General features: G+C 42.5%; 1 protein-coding gene across 1 annotated transcript in view; it reads left to right on the forward strand.

Annotated features, from left to right (window-relative positions):
- LOC311265214 (IQ motif and SEC7 domain-containing protein 1-like) overlaps positions 1-19,840 on the forward strand; it is a 96,830-nt gene that overhangs the window by 2,838 nt on the left and 74,152 nt on the right. The window contains 1 exon segment of the mRNA XM_084366622.1: positions 15,439-15,468. Coding sequence (XP_084222748.1) covers positions 15,439-15,468 — 30 coding nt within the window.

Raw genomic sequence — 19,840 nt, forward strand, 5'->3', positions numbered from 1 at the left:
CAGTATGCAGACATTAACTCAGCTTGTGACAGTCTGTGGGATCATGTGATCATGCTTGACCTCTGTGGCCAGGGGCCATGTGAGTGTCATGAAGTTCAGTGGCAGCAAATCAATACTGATGACTCATGGACTGTACGTCTTTGCGGGCTGATAAAACCAGACTCATGAGATTAGGACAGAGTGTAACACTGACCTTTAGTATGCCCCCCGTTTATAAATCGCTGCCGGGCACTTCTGGAGTATTCTGTCTGATTTCCCTGGAAAATCGGTCCCTCATTCTCTGCCGTCACAGTGTCTGAACACTATTTCAGTCCAGATCTGGTAGACTGACGGAGAAGTTAGTGAGGAGCCTGTGATTACCCCAGTGAACCTGATGAAATATGACAGCTGTTAATAATGTAAAGTGTGGTTTATGGAGGATACAGGATTCAAAATGTCATTTAAATGCGGCGAGCAATTTAAAGAATGCCGTGTTCTTAAGCAAGACTGACTCGTAGATCTGCAAAGGTCATTTCAGAACAGAGGAAATGGGATTTAAATAGTGTGTACTTGGACTGTACTCCATTTTTTCACCACTTGCCAAGGTCAGCGACACAGTCGCAGCAGCCAACCAGAGCAGCTCAGATCTTTTCTAGCTTTACGCATTTTTCCTGAGGGATTCCCTGGAATTCCCAAGCTTGGGGTCGTCTCCTAATCTGTCTTTGACTGCAAACCTCCGAGGGGAGGTCCGAGCAGCTGCTGGAAGGTTAAAACCATTTACATCATCTTATGCTCTGATGACTTGTGGCGGACGTTTGTTATTTTTAGCCATGCTAGCGACCTTGATCTTGAGATGGCAGTGTCTGTCTGCTGATTGGTTAGGTGGTCGATTCACCTCTCTGGTCCAGACTATGAAATATACAAATAAGAGATATTTTAAAGGGGATCTTTATTATATTATTATTTATTATGCGTTTTCATTTTCCTCCTTTCCTTCAGTTTGTTATGTACAGCAGGTTCTTATGCATGTAAAAGGTCTTGGCTGGTCCTTTTCTGCCTTAATTTCCTCGTCAGTAGTCCCGCCTTCAATTCTGTGACATCACACTACATCACCATGTCACACATTTGCATAATTTATGCCAGGCAGCTAGTTTTGCACCTAAGAATGAATCCAGCACAGAGCATTTCAGAAAGAGGGGGAAGATAGTGCTACAGCTCTGGTCAGAGTGAGATAACTGATGTGTTTTTTGCGCACTAAAGCATGTAAACCTAACGTATTAGCAACCTAAAATAAAAGTATGAACCTGAAAATGAGAATAGTATCTCCTTTAATGTGTCCAGACTTGGAAAAAATCAGTCTGGTTCTTCAGCAACATCTGGCTCCCTGTTAAATATCATGCTGATTTTAAGTCTGCTTCTCACCTTTAAAGCCCGTTATAACCCACCTGCTCTGTATCTTTCTGAACTTTTTCACATCGACACCCCCTCACGCACTCTCAGATCCTCCTCTGCATCCAACTCACTACACCATCTGCCTGAAGTCCAGAGCCTTCAGCCGCTGAAACTTTCTCCCACAAGACATTCACAATATTGACTCGCTCTCGACTTTTAAATCTCGCCTCAAAACACACCTTTTCAAGCTGGCATACTCCGTCTGTTTCTGACTATAGTGATTACGCATACATTGAGTTTTTTCCCTCTTGAGTTTAGCTCGTATCATATACCATCGCCTTGTGTGATTTTATTGATATTTGGTACGTTACTGTCTCTTTTTAACTTTGTCTCATAAGGTGTCCTTGAGTGCTCTGAAAGGCGCCTATAAATAAAATGTATTGTTGTCATTATTATGGAAAGATCGTCCAGCCCTAGCTCAAGAACGGTACAAGGTCTTCCTGGGTTTCTAAGAAGAGAAAGTTTAGACGATGACGACATTTACATACCTTTGTTTCGAAAATTGCAAAACTTTACCGCAGAATAGGCACTCACACCACACACAAGACAGGTAAACATATCTGACTGATTTATTGGTCTATTGGCGAAAAGATGACTTGTTACCATCAAAATTTGTGAAAAGTACTCCCTAACATGTCCACCTCCTCTGTCCTCAGCTGAGTGCCACCATGGACTCACTGTTGCCGCTCACTTTGAATACATAACGTGACAGCTGGAAAACACTCCCAATGCAAACCACGTTGAGATCACATATCTTTATATCAACACCATCGGCAAATAGAAAATGCTAATGTTGTTTAAACAGACACACTTCAGACCTTGGCTCTGCCTTGATGTCCTTCATAACAATATCATTCACATTAATGGAGACGAGGCACATCCGGCTTCTAGTGACAGGACAAACTGAAAGTTTTTTTTTGTTACATCAGGCCAAGAATGTGGACACAGCTCTCTTTGTGCTGCCAAGTCTGCCCTCATCCCCTCTTCAAATGGTGGTTGTCATTTTAGCTTAGTGATCAGGAAGTGACTGGCGCCTACTGTAAGGAAGCGGGAGAAAAGCAGTTACATCAACAGAGATATCCACAAAACACAAAAAAGTCCCTGCAGCCGTCAGCCGCTTAAAGGTGCAATATGTACGAATTTTAGTTCAAAATTAAAATGATCAACAGAATTTGAAAACAATAACAGTTATGACATTATGACCTCTTTTATATTGTGTTGCAAAGATGTATAGCCTACTGAAGTTAGCATGCTAACCAGCTAGCCCAGACCTGTCCTGGACCAAAGCTCCTGTGCTAACAGTGTAAACACCAACACTCCCCCGTTTTTCTGAACTGAACTCCCAGTCCAGACTGGTAGCTGCAGAGCTAACTGAGCTAACTAGGTGGCAGCTACAGGGGATTTTGACAGGTAGTGACTTCTTACATATTGCATCTTTAACCTTAAAAGGAATAGGTCAACATTTAGGTAAATATACTTATTTGCTTTCTTGTCTCAAGTTGAATGAGAAGATGGATACCACTCACGTGTCTGCGTGCTAAATATGATGCTACAGCTAGAAGACAGTTAGCTTAGCATAAAGACTAGAAATAGGAAAACAGCTAGCCTGGCTCTGTCGAGGTGACAAAAAATCTGCTTACTGGCAGTCATCTGTACAAAAACTGGGGTTTTAAAAATGTATCTTTATGCCTAAATACTTATGCTAAGCTAACTCTCATCAATATGGTGTCGATCTTCTCTTCTAACTCTCAAACTATCCCTCTTACACTGTGGTTCTGCTCATAGGAGACAGATATGAGGTTGTAATCATTGGCAAGCGTCCTATTTACCACACCGAGTTCCTCAGGAAGGCAAAGCTCTTTCCTTGTAATTCCTTGGTAGTTGAACTTGGAACAGATCCCCATATCATGTTTTTTTCCACAATTGTGATCACCACCTCAGGAATCCAAACAGAACTGGAGACGCATTTGGGCATTTTCCATCCTGATGCTGATTATAGGGACGGGTTTATACTTCACTGAACCCTGTGGGAGTATTTGAGAGCGTATGCGCTGGAAGGACCCAGTCAGGGTTGAACTCTGGATCATATTGCTGTGGCGAGAGCTAACTGCTGAGCTCACGCTGCGTGTTAAACTTTTATTAGGAGGAAAAATAAACATAGCAGGGGGTGATGGTGTGAGGATGCAGCGAGGCTATATTATGTATATTTTTCCTTGGCATGTTATGTAGCCTTGAGTAACCCTGCTTTACATTCTTTTGCTTAAATGTCTTCAGCAGTTTAAATCCATCACATGTACGCTCTTGTTCAGCGTGTGCAGGGTGACGTGCAGTAATGGTTTCACTCTGCACTTTTACTCTCACAAGGGATGTTAATAGCAGTCAGACTTCTGTGTCAATCTAAGGCTTACATCCCTCTTCTGTGCTCGGTTCCCGTGTTTGTCAGCTACAGTATACGCTTTATTTTGATTACAGTCCTCGTGAGTACAGTGTGTTGTTTGTTCACGCTGTATGCAAATAGTTGTGAGCTGTGCTTGCAGTTCTCTTTCGGCTGTAGATATCATCATTAAGTGACTGGAGGGGGGGAAAAAAGAAAACTTACACCATGTTTACCAGTCATATTCTGCTCCAAAACAAGTAACAGATACAGAATTCGCTGCTGCTGAATGATTCATGAGATTGTTAGCTGCTATCTTAGGTTGGCTGTAAATGGAAAGCTTTTTCCTGGTATGATGTTTGCACAGTTTTTCCTCTCTACTCTGTTATAGGAACAAAATGCAGAGAGCAGGAAATCTGATGCACCACTGATAGTGGGACCTGTGGTGCCAAGTCAACACATTTCTCTGCGAGGTCTGCAGAGCAGGCTCCTGGGTAACATTGTCGGTCAGGTTCTCAGGATGTGTGGCTGCTGTGCTTGTATTGGAAATCATCTTGGTGTGCACTGACCCCGATGTGGATCTATAAACTCGTCCACATAGGTGATTGTAACCTCGATGTGCTGGTCGAGCAGAATCAGCAGCGGAGGAGGCGCTCTCAGTGGCAAGAAGTCCAGTTTTTATTCACACTTTCTTGAGTTCAGATTGAAAGTCTTTGTATAGAGATGGCTGGTGTGGCAAGAATTAGCCATCTCACACATATCAGGTTTCTTCTTTTCATGGCCCCCATGAGGCTTGCCTTGTCAGCCTTTTAGTCCGACAGTATATATGCTGACCATATGCAGTTTTCTCTCGTAACGGTGTTTGTTTTTAACAGCGCTCTACAGTTTCTTGTATCCCTTGCGTTCCACTTAGGGATTAAATGACAAGTAATACAAGATGGCAAGTTTTTATAGCACACATAAGTCATAAATGACTTTTCATGAGCAGCTAAAGGAGCCAAATTGCGTAACAATTTGTAGCAATGTATTAATGACTTTTTTAATGGACGTGTGCGAGCGGATAGTAACCTGACGTCTCTCTCTCTCGCCTATACGAGCCCGTGGATGATTTGTTTGAGTTATTAAACGCTGCTCGACTGGATTTCTTTGTGAAGGAGTCGGGTCGGATTTCCGTGACAGTCAGAAGGATGTGACTTTGTGCACGTTCTCAAGTGCCTCGTCTCAGTGCCTCTCTCTGCTTCACTAACAGAGAACAACAGTAGCTAATGTTAGTTTGGAAGTGCAGACCACTAACATAAACTAATGACCGGCTTCCAGCACAGCACAGAAGTTTCACAGAGCCTTTTTAAAGGTCCAATTTGTACAATAGTTAAAATAAATTGGACCTTTTTAACTCTGACTGACTTAAGCGTTCAAGCAGACTTTCAACCACACACACCTGGGTTTCTGGTTGGTCATTTTAATCAGTGAAGTGAAACAAAGTACTCAAGGTAGTCAGAATAAAACTGGAAGAGTGGATGTTGTTACTTGCATTATGAAGCAGAGGCTGCTCGTTTAATCGAAGTGGATCCACCAGGATCTGAAACTGTCATGTGACCTGTGCACGGAGGGGAACAGTGTCCGCAAGTGCTTTCATTTCTTATCTCAGCGCTGGTGGATGCATCTGCCAGCCCACATTTAGCATTCAAACATCGTCCCAGGCCTGGATAGCCAGCCGAGTGTAAACAGTATTTGGGATGACATAGAGCTGATGTGTCATTCTCTGCATAGCCTTGTTTTAAATGTTACCAAAACTGTGTTCAAACCTATTCTTTAAACCCGTAGCCCTTTTGTAATTTGCTACCTATTACACCATACAAGGCAGCTGGATATTAATAGTTTGCTGAAACAATGCAGGCACTACCACGGAAAATTGTATTCAGATAAGTGTTGTATCTCAGATAACCACTGGTGTCAGGCTTCAGTGTGATGGCAGTGTTTGTGGAGGTAGATTTTTTTCTTCTCAGGCAGTCATTTAAATTCAGCATGAATCACAGCCAGTGGAGAAGCATAAGTAATCTTGAGTGATCAAATATTGATGAATTACATGACAAATCATTGCTAACTCCAACTCTCCCTGTAAATGCTCTAATGGAGCTCAATGCTGATAAATGAGCAGCAAAGCAGTCGAGTTGTTGATTCTGTGCTGGATCTGGGCCAGGATGTGTGCCAGGATGTGACCTGGTTACCATTTCAAAGGGGTTGTGAGATACAAAAAGACATATAAAGAAAATCCACAGGCAGTACAGTACTCTATATTTTGTAGAGTGATTTAAATTCTTTGCACATATTCAGCTGCTGCTTAACTATAACTGCTTTGATGCTCACAACCTAAAGTTGAATGTGTTGGACAAGTTAAAGCAGCGGCAGTGTTATGTAAATAACGTTTTTTGATGAAAGATGAAAGTTAGAAAAAACGTGTGTTTAGCTGTAAACAGTGGTCTGATAATCCATTTTAGTGTGATTCATTCCTGTTTGACTGCTGTGTTGGACCTATTTATTTGACCTTTTATTATCTAATTGTATATGGAATCAGGGTTTCCCCCAGAAAAGTTGTTCGGCCCGGTGGCAATTATCTTTTGATCGGGCCGGTGTGATGGCGTTGAGACGCGGCAATGTGGCGTGGGTAAGCGACCAGATGTCTTTTCTGATATAAGCCCGGGGCAAGCCTCACCCAACAGATGTTGCAGAGGTGGGCCTCCCAACCATCGTATCTATTTTTCCAACTGAGCTGCCCCGCTGTAACTGTAGGTCAAATACCGTAAACATCTTCTCAAGTTGTACGGTGTGTGCTGGTTGGTCTCATTTGCTGCTGTAGTTTGCTGCTAAGCTAACATTGAATGAATGACTGCAATGAAAGTTCAGAAGATCACGTTTCAGAAAATCGATTCACGTTTCTACGGTATCCCAGAAATGACGAATCGGCTCTCGGGAGGGCCTCTCATGTTTTAAGCAGCCACCGTATGTTCTACTACACGCTTGTGAAGGGAAGGTGAGGGGAGGCTGCAATCTTCACCCTTCACCCAATTGAAATGGACTTTTTAAAATGTTTTATTTACAGACAAAACCAAACCAAACAGATTGATCGATGATGGCAATAATTGTAAGGTAAAAATGTTACATAATGCTGCTTGAGTTGTGTACTGTAGACACTGATGGCCTTTAGAAGAGCAGCAAATTTCATGTTACATTTTTTGTGCCCTTTTGTGTATATTTCTTTCAGTCCATTTCAACAGTATCTTGTCTGTTACACAGCACATCTCTGAGGAGTTTGGAGTCAAGCCAGAGGACTTAATGGTCAGGGGAGTTAATCAATAGATATTTAAGCATTTGATAAGGGTTCTCTTAGGTTGTCGATTGTGGCCTGCACTGAAGTCTCTCTCTCGAGTCCCTGGTGGTTTTATATTGGCATCTGTCTTGGTTATAGTGACTGTGTCTTGGCTTCTCTTCCGTAATTTGCTAACCTCAGCTGCCCTTACTAAGTCCCCTGGATGCAGCCTGTAGACTGTTAAATAGTTAGTTAGACCTAATTGTCCCCAGGGGGAAATTCTCTTTCACAGCCCAGCACTGTACATGGCAGGGAAAATCAACAATGAACTTTACAATGACAGACAGAAATACATGAAAACAAGACTCGTAGCTCCCTCAGCAAGTCACCATGTTTAGGGCTGTGGGTACTGGGTTTTTGCCAAAGCGAGCCCTCCTGCACCTCACTGAGCTGTACCTGCACCCGGAGGGCAGCACAGCAGTGATTGGCAAGTTAATAAATAGTTCACCCCGAGCCAGCCCAACAGCTTTGGCGTGTGTTTTGAGCCCCCTTGGCAGGAAATCCTAGCATGATGAAGAAAGCTGTTTCCCGTGGCTGCTGGCGTCCACTCACTTACCCGGCGATCTGCTGAACAATCAGTGTGCCAAACCAAATTTACGAGCACATGAACTCCATCTCTCCTGCAAAGCCCCCTCTAATGAAATACCCCTGCAGATTAATGTCTGCGCAGGGATGATTTGCATTCAGACCCCCCTATAAATCTCCAGCAATGGCCGAAGACTATTTGCAACCTGCACTCAAAATCAAATGCAGACTGCCTTCATCGGTAATGGACTGGACTGGCCCTCCTTGCGTCTCAGTTTGACCGCAGTCTTGCTGGAAAAAAGCCAGGCATTGTTGACTTCTGATTCCCTCAATCAGACCTATTAAGGTTGGATTGTGTCCTTTTGATGTAGCTGGAGTCCCACAAGAAAGGATAATAATGGCTTTAATGAGCACTGTTGCTTCTACCTGATGCTGTTACTGGTAAAGGCCACTCCAAGGGGGGTCGGATGGTACAGCTCAAGCAACCGTATTACGTTTAAATCAACAAACTCAACTCTTCAGCTCCGTCTCAGGTTGATTGAACTTTTAAAGAGAGCGTGGAAAAAAAAACCTCCTGCTATGATCCGTCTGACATTTCATAATACTGTTTTCAATTTAGATTGCAGGAGAGCATGAGCAGGACAACATGGCTTCATTTCAGGGATCTATTAAAAGAAACGTCACGCTTTGGATTGTGGTCACGCTTAAGATTCCTGTTTCTTAGCTAGAAAGAAATCAAGATGGTGTGGAAGCACAGCCATGTGCTTGATTCGCATTCTGTCCGTGTGATCGGTGAATAGGAAGTGAAGGGACAAACAACCACATACTTGTGAAACTAAGGTGTGCTGGTATCATTTACTGTAGAAAATATGGACAGAGCATCTGACTCTGGAAAATGAAGCCAGTGTGGAAGCGACATAAACGTGCAATTTTCCCCACAGCAAGCAGGGGGCGAGTTTACTGGTTCAACTGTATGTAAGCTTATGAAAAAAATCTCCCAACTTCTGACTTGGTTAATTACGTCAGTGAACGGCTTGCCTTATGGTCTTAAATGATATTTTAAAGGACCGATTTGTAAGTAAGTTGAGTTTTGAGTCTCGTTCCCAACTGGTCAAATACTGACAGGACATACATGTTGTCTTTTCCTGGATGTAAGGCAGCATTACAGTAAATTGGTGTATGTTTCTTTCAACCTACCAGACTGTTTTACTTGTTCTCATACTTTACCCACTTATATTCACGTTACTAATGATTATTTATCAAAAATCTCATTGTGTTAATGGGCTATTTTGTGAAAGTAGGCTACCAGTTGTTACCATTATAATATTGATGCATTTGGTCAAAAATATAGTGATATTTCGTACTGTCGCCCAGTCCTATCATTTTTTGAAGTGCTATTGAGAAGAATTCAAAATATAAAGATGTATATTGCATATTCTGATAAAGCCTAAAAATATATAAATAATATATAAGTATATATATAATATATACTTACACTTTCCCATTATAAAAACACTTTCCCATTATATAATATATAAGTTCATCTAGTATCTTGAGTTCTCAATTTTCAGTTTGTGAGAAAGATTTGATAGAGCATCTTTTAAATGTATACTGTAAATGTATGTTTACTTAAAAGCCTGTTTACTTAAAGCTAGCCAAGTCTTCACATCACTCCCCTCCCTCTTTTATCAGTACAAAGTGTGATCAACACCAAAGCAGCGAGGCCAAACTACTGCATGGTTGCCTGTTCATTCTTTATTTCTTCACAGTTGAACCAATTATTCATCTTGCAGCTGTCAAAACCAGCTGATGCAGCAGCTGAATCGAAGGCAATTTGTAGCGTAGTACCTGTGGAGAGCAGTTTGAAAGGCTGCCACTAGTTTCCTGCCAAGTGGGAGTGTGTGTGTGTGTGTATATGTGTATGGATCGCTGACGAGGTGGAGGCTGAGTCAACAGCTAAACACAGATAGGAAGCTACTGCTCACACATCTTCTTTGTCATCGTGGGTGGATGTCAAACATGGACTTTCTCACAGCTGGCTGGACCTTTGACAACCAGTATTTGGGCTGAAAATTCTTTGGGAGGTAGTTTCAGCAGCCCTATAAACAACACAACATCACTGCTGCTGATTCATGTGTTTGTGTGGTTTCTGTCCAGCTACAGTGCAGGTTCAACCGCTCCCATTGCTTTCACTCATCGGTGATGGGGCTATAATCTGTGTTTCCACTCCGGCTGCTGGTTTGCACTGCTGTTTGTGTTCTGTGTTGCCCTGGAGCTTCCAAAGGCTGATCTAAATCCTAGCAATATGTTCAGGAATGCAGCCAGAGCGAAGCAGAGATTTTCTTGCATCCAGCTCTCTGTTTTACGTCAAGTGCTTAGTGGAGTCAAGGTTGGGGCGAAAGCACAACTACATTTTCAGCACGAACAAGTGCGTCAAGGCTCAGAGATTTTACAGTCAGATCCGACTCATATCAGACTTTAAAATTTCTGATATTATCCACATTTGAAATACCAGGTCGGAGGAGAGTTTATTAAAGGATTCCCGCCAGGATATTTGGCCAGAAATATCAGAATGACGTTGGGAGATTAAAGCCCCAGTCTGTGCATTTTCAGATTTCAACTTGGCACGTACAGTATAACCTATACACAGCCAAGACAGATGAGAGATTGAATGAATATCTGAGTGGTTGCCATGTCCCTCTTCGTCTTTAATGACAGCGTGCGCTTGACCTGGAATGGTCTCCACAAGTCCGTGCAAAACCTGATTTGATTTGACAGCTTTCCAAAAGCTTCTTGTGACGTCACAGATGAGTCCGTGACAGTCAGGACTCCTTGGTCTTCTTTGGTAAAAGTTCATGATGGTGTTGCTAAAAATAACAGTAAAAAAACATACTGTATATGGCAGCAGACCCAGGCCCTTCGAAATGAGCCGTAATATAACCGTGTGTTTGCATGGTGGTGGGGTAAACACTGGTATCAGATTAGTTCTGGGTATCGGGAAGGAAAAAATGGTGTCGGTAGTTCTCTAAAGAATACTGATGAATGACAGGGTCGTAATATCAATCACCTCAAAGGTCCGGTTCCTCTGCCGGCACATTTCTCCTTGGCATTTTGTCTAAATAATATATTGACTATCAGAGCAATGTGACATGAGTAGATGATGAGAAATGAACGTGGCTGAAGGAAGCAGGTGGCCTGTTTTGAGCCATTTTCAGCAATATGTACAATCGTGTATGTGTATGCAAGTGTGTGTGTGTGTGTGTGTGAAAGACTGCTACCCTCCGTACTTGCAGGGGCAGACAGCCAGCGGGGGGTCACACACCAGTAACTCCTAAGAGATCCATAATTTGACGGCACCATGAGAAGCAAACCGCTACAGAGGACTGGACTGACTCATTAGATCTGCTTAGCCAGACGCATTTCTGCTTGTAATTAGTCTCTGATTAATACAGATCATTTAGGCCGCAGTAATACAGAGAGGAGAGCCCTAACTAATGATGAATGCCCTTCATTTATGCACTGGACTGAGAAAAAGCTCTAAAGCAAGGGAATCGGACATAAAGGCACACATGCATGGACCTCATCAGACAAGCAAGAGTAGAAATCTACATCGAATGTTGAAATGCTGCGCGCTTTATCTGGGCCGCAGTGCTCCTTTAGAGAAAAAATGGATCTTATAAAATACTGACAATAACTATGAAATACTGTACAAGACCGTCAAGCTTCACGGTGTGCCTCTGAGGAACCTGTCAGTGTGAATGAGCTGTTGTAGCCGACCGCCGGTTCGAGTCATTGATCACTTGGTGACATTGTAATGAATGGAGGCCAGAGCCACAAAATTGCACGAAGTGCTGTTGTGTTTTCGGTAGGAAGTTGTGTAAATTCAGTGTTACTTCAGATGTGATTTATTCTTTTTCATCACGGCTTGAAGGGGTTCGTTCGCTTGAAGCTTGAAGCGTTTCGCGCCTGTCACGGTTGCCGCCGCATGACACAGTAGGCTCGGTGAACCCAATAACTGTTTGGGTAACTTTAAATAACTCTGGTCTAAGCAGTTCAGTTAAAGACTTCCTGCTGTTAGCGTCTTCAGGTATCGTCAAAGCTGAAGTTAAGGCTGCGTGTCCTGTTTTCGAAGGTGAGGGAGGAAGAAAATAACGTAGGTAAAGACATTTTTGGAAAACTCGCCATCAGTCACACAGCTTGGACGAACTGTAATTACCTCAGAATTTCTTCTGAGCTCGGGAAAGGAAAACAGCCATTTCCTTTATTGCTCTAGCACTCTGCCTTTTTTTTTGTTACTGCCATATTAAAGGCGATAATGTGATGAAGTGCTAGAAGCAATTTCTTCAAGGCTTAGCCCTACTCAATATTTTACAGCGGGAAAAAAAAACAAATAATGGTTTTATAATTACATTGGAGCAGGTCTTTCCTGTAAGAGGCGAGGAAAGTAAAACAGCTTAAGGGAAAAGTGTCCCAAGCCTTTATGATGTATGACGGCACAGAAATGATTATTTAAAAAAAAAAAAAAGGCCGTAAACAAGTTGAAAAAACAGGGATGCGTGGGCAGCGCGGTGTTGAATCTGTGTGGCCTTCACGATATGACGTCTCGGTTCATTTGAAGCCGGGCAGGCAGCTATGATTAAACGAGCAGACTGGTGCATTTCTACAGTCGTGTCCAGTTGCACTTACTCTTGCAGAAAGGCAGATTGATAAAGTCTGAGTCAGCATTTTTTTTCTTTCTTTTTTTTGCGCTGGCTGTGCCCTCTGTCCGTTTCCTCCCTCACAACAGGAAACAGGCTGTCCTCAATGCAACAGACTCTGAGCCACAGGATAAAAGAGGGCACAAACGTATGCCATACATGCGCACTCATGTGCCCTGAGGTAAGGTTCAGGTTGAGGACACTGACGGAGTGGTGAAGTAAGATTTGTGGTAAGGAAGCAGCTGGGTTGAAGTCTTAAATCTTTGGCTGGAGAGCTGGCTTCTCTTTGGGCCACCGTGGGAGAAACCTATCTCCCAGCTTGTGGAGGCCTTCCTGTGCAGTGATACCTCCAATGGGATTCGGCATTCCATGCATAATTTAAAACGTCTTTGGGAATGCACCTGGATGAACATCCGTAGCCAGTGTTCCTGCAGCACTTTAACTTCCCAGATCCTAACGCTTCTTTCACTCTAACCCCGCCATCGAGCGGATGATAGATTGTGCTTAGATAAGGTCGTAAAGTGTGGAATTCGTTCATTTAACGGCTCGACAAATGAGCTTTCTCCAGGCTGCAAGCAAAATTAATTAATACTTCATCAATGGGCCCGTCTCATTCTGAAAGAGGTAACCTTGTTTTGCCTTAGATCCAATCAGCGCAACTCCGAGTTGTTCAGACTGACTATTGATTGCAACTCATGTGAATTGCAGGACTGCGGGCATTACAGATTTCATGAAAAAGAGATGTAGTAGTTGTAGTAGGACGAGGAGGAGGAGGAGGAGGAGTAGTCTGTAGTGGCCTTTCTGCAGGACACAGGAGCTGTCCAGGGTTCTGACCACTTCTTCCTCGCTCTGGTTTTTCTCTGAGGATGTTTGTTCTACATGGCTGAGTGCAGGGAGCTTTTAAAGATGGACATATCACACAGCAGGAGATTTGTGAAATATGGTCTTGCTCTGATCATTTTTTTCAGTGATGCATTGTATACACAACAATCAATAGCTTCGGTAATTGCCATTGAATCCTGACTGCAGCCAATGAATCTCATCCTACAGCTGCATTCTATTGACCGAGCTCTAGTCCTCACCTCAGCCTCACTCACACAATCATAATGGGCTCTGCTGTAATGAAAACACCGGTGGTAATAAGTTTGTCCTGTGCTTTATGGAGTCATTAACATCTTTGATCATATACCAGAAAATCAAAGGCAAATGTTTGAGTAATAAAAGAGTAAAGAGAAGATTGCACAACTAGCAGAAAGGAAATTAAAGTATCAGACGAGTGATAAGAAAGGTGGAAAAAATCACTTGTCAATCAGAGCGTTGAACAGCAGAGAGGATCGTTTTTATTCTTTGAGCAAGCCCAAAACATATTCTGAGCAGTGCAGCCCCTCTAAGAAGAAACCTTTGTAGCCACAGTACCTAACGGTACAGTCAGTCACTTAACTGTCGTTCCACCATGAATAGCTGATTGTGTTCTCCATGTGAAGAGTGAAAAGAGGCAACACAGGGGCTCATAAATCTGCCCTCATACAGGCATGCAGTCACTTTATTGCCCTTTAGTGCTGCGGTTCACAGAGCCGGCTACATTTTATTTCTGTGACGTAAAGAGTACTTGTCTTGCTGTTGGAGAGCCATTTACTGCAGTGTATCGCTATGAAATTTCATGACGGAAATGTAGGACACAGTGTATGACAGCAAACGCGTGACACCGTAACTGGGGCCAAGGTGAAGTAATGTGTTTACCGCATACCTGAAGTTTGATATAAAAATACGTACCCAAGTGTCAAACCGAGCACTATTAAATCAGCACTTTATTACATCTGTGCAATGAAATAGGCCTTTTTTTCCCACAGTTTTGCCTTGTCACAGTGGGAAACGCCAGCCCATTCTCACTCCCAACAGATCAAATACAGCAGCCTGGTCAGAGGCCCTATGCTGCTCGTTTTTCACTTCTGAAGGTGCGCTTCTAGTGTAGTGGTATGAAGGGCGACAAAGAGCTGGAGGGTGGTTGGACGGGTCATAAAAAAGAGACCGTAGTTTGTGTCCTAAATGTGATCAAGATTCAAGATCGTAACTGAACCCGAAGCATGATCTTTTTCTAAACCTGACAAGTAGTTTTGGTGCCTAAACCAAGTCAGAAACCGTTTCACAATATTAATAACTGTCCAAAGGTCACAATATGTGAAATGTTTTCAGCAAGCTTTATTTTGAAAATCCTAATGGACGTTACATATTATGTATTATTGCCTACTTGACGACATAGTTTAAAGATTAAGGCTACTGACCAAGCCGCTGAATTTGACGAGGCGGGAGTGAGAACATGTAGGAGCTGGCTGCAGGTTCCAGTAATGTTTTTCCTCAGTCTAAATCCCCATTTCAGCATTTTTTTTTAAAATGATGTCCTCAATTTTACTTAACTGTTAACAATAACAATCCTATATGTTTATTTTATGGCTGCCATTTTAATTATTTAAACTTCTTAACTCTTCTGAGAAATGTTTCAAATCCGTTTCTCATCTTTAGCTTCCCCCCGCCACGAACTTTAGGCTTCCGTCTTTCTCGCTGAAATGTACCTTGGGAGTCGTAGTTGACTTGCCACGATTCATTGTGTTATTTGCGCGTGTGATTTTCCGACTGTGCCATTCCTTCTGTTATAATATTTGAGACCAAAGAGACCAGAGAAGTGTTTAATCAACACCACAACACAAAAAGACTTTTGAAAGATGCCCTGTTCGTAATAAGGAAACATTTTTGAAAACACCTGGTTGAATTTTCAACCATAATATTGTGAATGTCACATCGGCAGTAAGTTGAAGCTGGAATTGAAGTGTGAGCGTTTCTTAGGATATTAGATTGATCGAAGTGTCGCACCTCAGTGCCAAATAGCTAAACTTGGCAGCTGCAATGTAAATGCTGAATCAAGCGCTGGTGGTCAGTGAGGCGTTTTGTTACTGTTCATGTCTTTAGCTGCATTACAGACATACTGCGGCTTCTTGTCTCTACCTGCTCAACAAAATCAGTGAACCGGTGTTTTTCTTGTCTTTCAGGTCTGAATTTGACTCTTCCAGAATGGTCAGGTATGTTCAACTACTCCAACAGTGTGCTCTGTCTTCATCCTTTTTCTTTCTAAAAAACACTTCTAAATCCTGGTGGGAAAAATCACCTTGCTCTGGGAAACGCTTTGGTGAAGACAGTGTGCTGTGTAAGTGTTTTTGATTTCAGTGTGTGAAGCTGAATGTCACATCGTGGCGCTATCCCTCTGTCTGAAGGACCGAGGTCGGGCTGATAAGGTTTCTGTTATGGGTGTTTGTGGATATTACAGAGTGGAGGAAATGATGAGATTTTATGTCAAGTGCAGTCCAAGGTCACATTCCTCAGCTGTTAGCTCGTTCGCTGTGTGAACTTTAGTGGCTGGAGATTTGTGGGGGTCCCTGCTGACAGAGTGGAGATGTGGACTGATTCAGAACTGAAATGTGAATCGATCATTGCTGTGAACATAGGCAAGAAATATGGCTTGAATGTACTGTCTCACTGGAAAACACACTCCTTATCTGCAGCCTCTCTCTTCAGGGATTCCTCACTGTGGGATCCAAACAGCCCCTTCATCTGCCTCTGTAGCACTGTGTGTTAAGGAGCCGGCCGTGTCTAGACGAGTTGAACAGAGTGTAATGGAGCCTGTGTTTTAGTCAAAATTTTCCAGGCCAAGTCCGTTCTTCCCTTAGGTGCTCGACTGTCTGCGCTGCCCAGACCGTTTTTCTTCTGCTCTGACTGTCCTATCACAAATTCGAAGCTAAATCCAGAGGGCCTCAGCCTGGAGATGTGTGCCAGCCTTTGTCTCTACACCATCCCAGAAAATGTGTGTGAGTGCGTGTGTGTGTGTGCACAGAAGAGTTGGAGATGTGAAGTTTCTCAGTCGCCTCCCTACCAGCAGCACTGTACAAAAGGGGGGAAAAAATCCAAGTAGAAAATGGGTTACATCAAATTTTTATGTTTAAAATCAGTTGAATAAAAAAAAAATCTCATCAATATTTAATACTTATAGTTTTACTGTTCTAGGTGGGTTGCCAAATATTAATCTCCCTCAAAACATCTGTATGCTGGAATGAATGTTATTTTCAGATTTAGAAGTTGTTTTTTAGTTACAAAACTTTGCCTCCAGTTAAATTGCTTGTGGACAAAAGAGGGATTTTCTGAAATAATAAACAAGCCAGTGTTCAATACTGTAAGTCATTAGCTGTTGTTTCCCATTGGAGAATTTTGTTCTCCGTGCACACACATCTCTGCAAACAGAGAGGCGTTCAGTCTCACTCTGCAGCTCTCAATGCTGATATTTGTCTGGCAAAAAAATATTTAATGGCTAAAACGATGATGTAAAACAAATGTGTTTTCACTTTTTCAGGCATCATGGTGCGTCTGAAGCCAGGACAGTTCAGTCTAGTTTAGTCTGTTGGCCGGAATCAGTTGGTGAAATAGAAAGTTGTCGACTTTGTCCTGAAGATTTGTGTGTGTGCTACATTTACACCTTTGGGTATTCAGCAGTGGGAATTGGGAAAAACACTCAAATTTGAAGTGACATCTTCAGATTGCTTCTTTTGTCCAACCAATGGTCCAAAAAACCCACCAACTCTTCATTTACTATCATGAATGTCAAAGAAAAAGCAGCACACCCTTACATTTAGGAAGCTGGAACCAGCAAATGTTTGATATTGAGGCTTGAAAAATGGCACAAACAAACGATGAATTGGTTATCAAACAGCTGGAGGCTAATTTTCTTTCAACTGGACCAATCCATTAACCAACTAATCGTTGCAACTCTGTTGATTTTTATTGTTTGTTGTCATTATTCTCACACTAGATGTTGTAAATGAATAGAGCTAGTGCTTTTTCATTATCTGAAATAATCTCCATACATCCTTCAACTACTGTCATGAACACTAAATGAGGACAAAGTTTCTCATAACACATTTTATAATGTATGTGTTGACATCAGAAGACGGCCCTCCAGTTATAATGGAATGAACTTTTTCCATACGGCGCTGTCTGAACCAGTGCTGCTGCTGCTTAAATCTAAAAGCATAGCAGGAGAAATGGAGGACAAGCTTCAGAGGCAAACAATCCCATCTCACCAAATTGATGCTTTGATGTGGTTGGAAACCTCCCAAATGGCAGCGGCGCCCTGCATGCCATGCTTGGTTGTGAATTTGGCCACAGTTCCCGGAATCTTCTCCTCATTAATATGAAGCTGCCGTGCCAGCATCGTTATTGTCCTAATGCACGAGCTGAGGTTCAGTCTTCCCGTGCGTGCACATCTCTACCGGCGACATTTTATGTCATGTGACTCGTTGGCAGCCGCATACAAGGGTTGGATGCAAAAGCCATGACATGTCTGAATTAAAGTGATTTCTGACGTCTGCTCAGGGTTGAGCAATAGATACGATGGCAGTGATCCTGAAAATCAATGACAAGCATCAAGAGCAGCTCATCACCCACTATGTCAGGTGCAGTTGGTGATACTGTAGTAACGATGAGCTGCTCAATTTGACGCCTCTATCGAGTTAGCAAGGCTGCACATGTAAATTGGACGAGATGCGCAAGGTGTTTTGTGCCGAAAAACTGTTTATTAAATTATATGTAATGGACAGAAAAAGAAAGGAATGATAAAAGACTTTACAAGTGAATGAATGAATCCATCAAAACTAACCAAATTTCAAAGCACTTCACAAAAAGTGTTTAATAACACTCTGCCTGTTCAGTTTTCAATTTGCCAAAATATTTAAAGTAGATCCACAGCCACAAGAGCAGATGCTACAGTAAATGGGAGATGTTGTTTACGTCTCAATGCAGAGCAGCAAAGTGGTTCCACTACAAAGCTGTGTTCGTTAACAACGTTGAAAACAGGCTGAGCTGCATTAAAAAAAAACACATTAATTAAGAGATAAGTGCAGCTTGTCCCACATACATGAATGAATTCTGCTCGTACTCCAATTATGGAAGCAAAGGGAGGTTGAAAGGGAATGTTATAAGCACACGATGATGTGCAGCGATGTACTCTGACAGTCAGGTAAACACCTTTCTTTCACTTTCGCTCCGTAGACAGTTTGTCTTCCTGGTTGCAGGCTGAGCTTCTTTTCAATCAGGAGATTTCAATTAAGATTGAACAGGTATTTTATTGACACGTTCACAATGAGAGTGATCAATGTGAGAAGTCTGGCAATTAGATCTGTATAAATGCACTGCAGCTACGACCAAGACTCTGAAGACACTTAAGTTTCGCTCTGACTATTAGCACTGGTGTTTATGAATTGCCCTTTTTGTGGTTTGTATTTTTTAATGTGCGCAATAATGCTGCTAACATTTGTTATGCTTTTGTAGAAAAAGTCGTTCGTCATATAACAGAACAGACAGTAACTTGATCGAATCAATCAGACCTCTGCTTGTCAGGTAACGTCAGTCATACGATCTAAGAAAGAAAAAAATTGTTTTAGCAAATGAGAATCTATTATATATATATATTTCAAAGGTATAACTTTAGCTTTATCAGTATGTATATGAACTTTAAATTATTTGTCCTTTCTTGGCTTCCATACAACAGAGCTCCACTACACTGCTCCATATAGGCACTCAGTGAAACTGTATGCTACTGCCTCTAATGCTCTCCCAATGGATATAGTATAAGTGTCTCAGTGTAATTATTCTGTGGCATCTCTTTAAAGTGAGGCGGCAGCAAGTCTCAAATCACTGTTACCGTTGCTGGGAATTTCTCGAACAGTCACAGGTTTTATCTTGGCTCCCTGTTCCCTTTTTGTACCGGGGCTCGACGCTGCTCAGAATCAACTACAACTGCCAACACAGCACTCTGCTCACAACACACGGCAGACTTACAGTCACTTACATCTCTCACCCTGTTAATGTGCCACACGATGACACGAGTGAGGCTGGCTGTTTAAAATGTTGCACGTTACACTGCTGGGTAGGTTTCATTATCATTAATAACGGAGGAGCCACTGAACTTGGCACAGGCGCTATAAATAAATAAGCCGTGCTCCCGAAGGATTGCTTTGCACTGATTTGATAGAAGTTTGAGTGTGTGTTTGTACTTGTGTGGGGAGAGAGAGTGAGAGATTGGCCCTGCCGGTGATGGGGGGGGATTATTCTCATACACACTCCGTGGCTAATGAGAGAGGAATAACAACACGGCGGTGTTTAATTGGTCTGCTGTTCTGTAATCAGAATGGATGGCTTCATTCAGATGTGATTAGAACCTGGGTGAGATAGGCAGGCGGGCACTCAACAGCCTCAGTGACCCGCTTTTATTGGATTGTTCTTCAGTGAACGTCTGATGATAAGATGTTCTCCCGCTCCCTCATGCACTTCTGTAAGCCACTCATTCATAAACCCAGCCTACGGCAACAGCCCATAGCATAGGAGTAGTCCGACACTTTATCACAG

The sequence above is a fragment of the Pagrus pagrus genome (genome assembly GCF_965226575.1).
Source record: "Pagrus pagrus genome assembly, chromosome: 11".
Lineage (NCBI taxonomy): Eukaryota > Metazoa > Chordata > Actinopteri > Spariformes > Sparidae > Pagrus > Pagrus pagrus.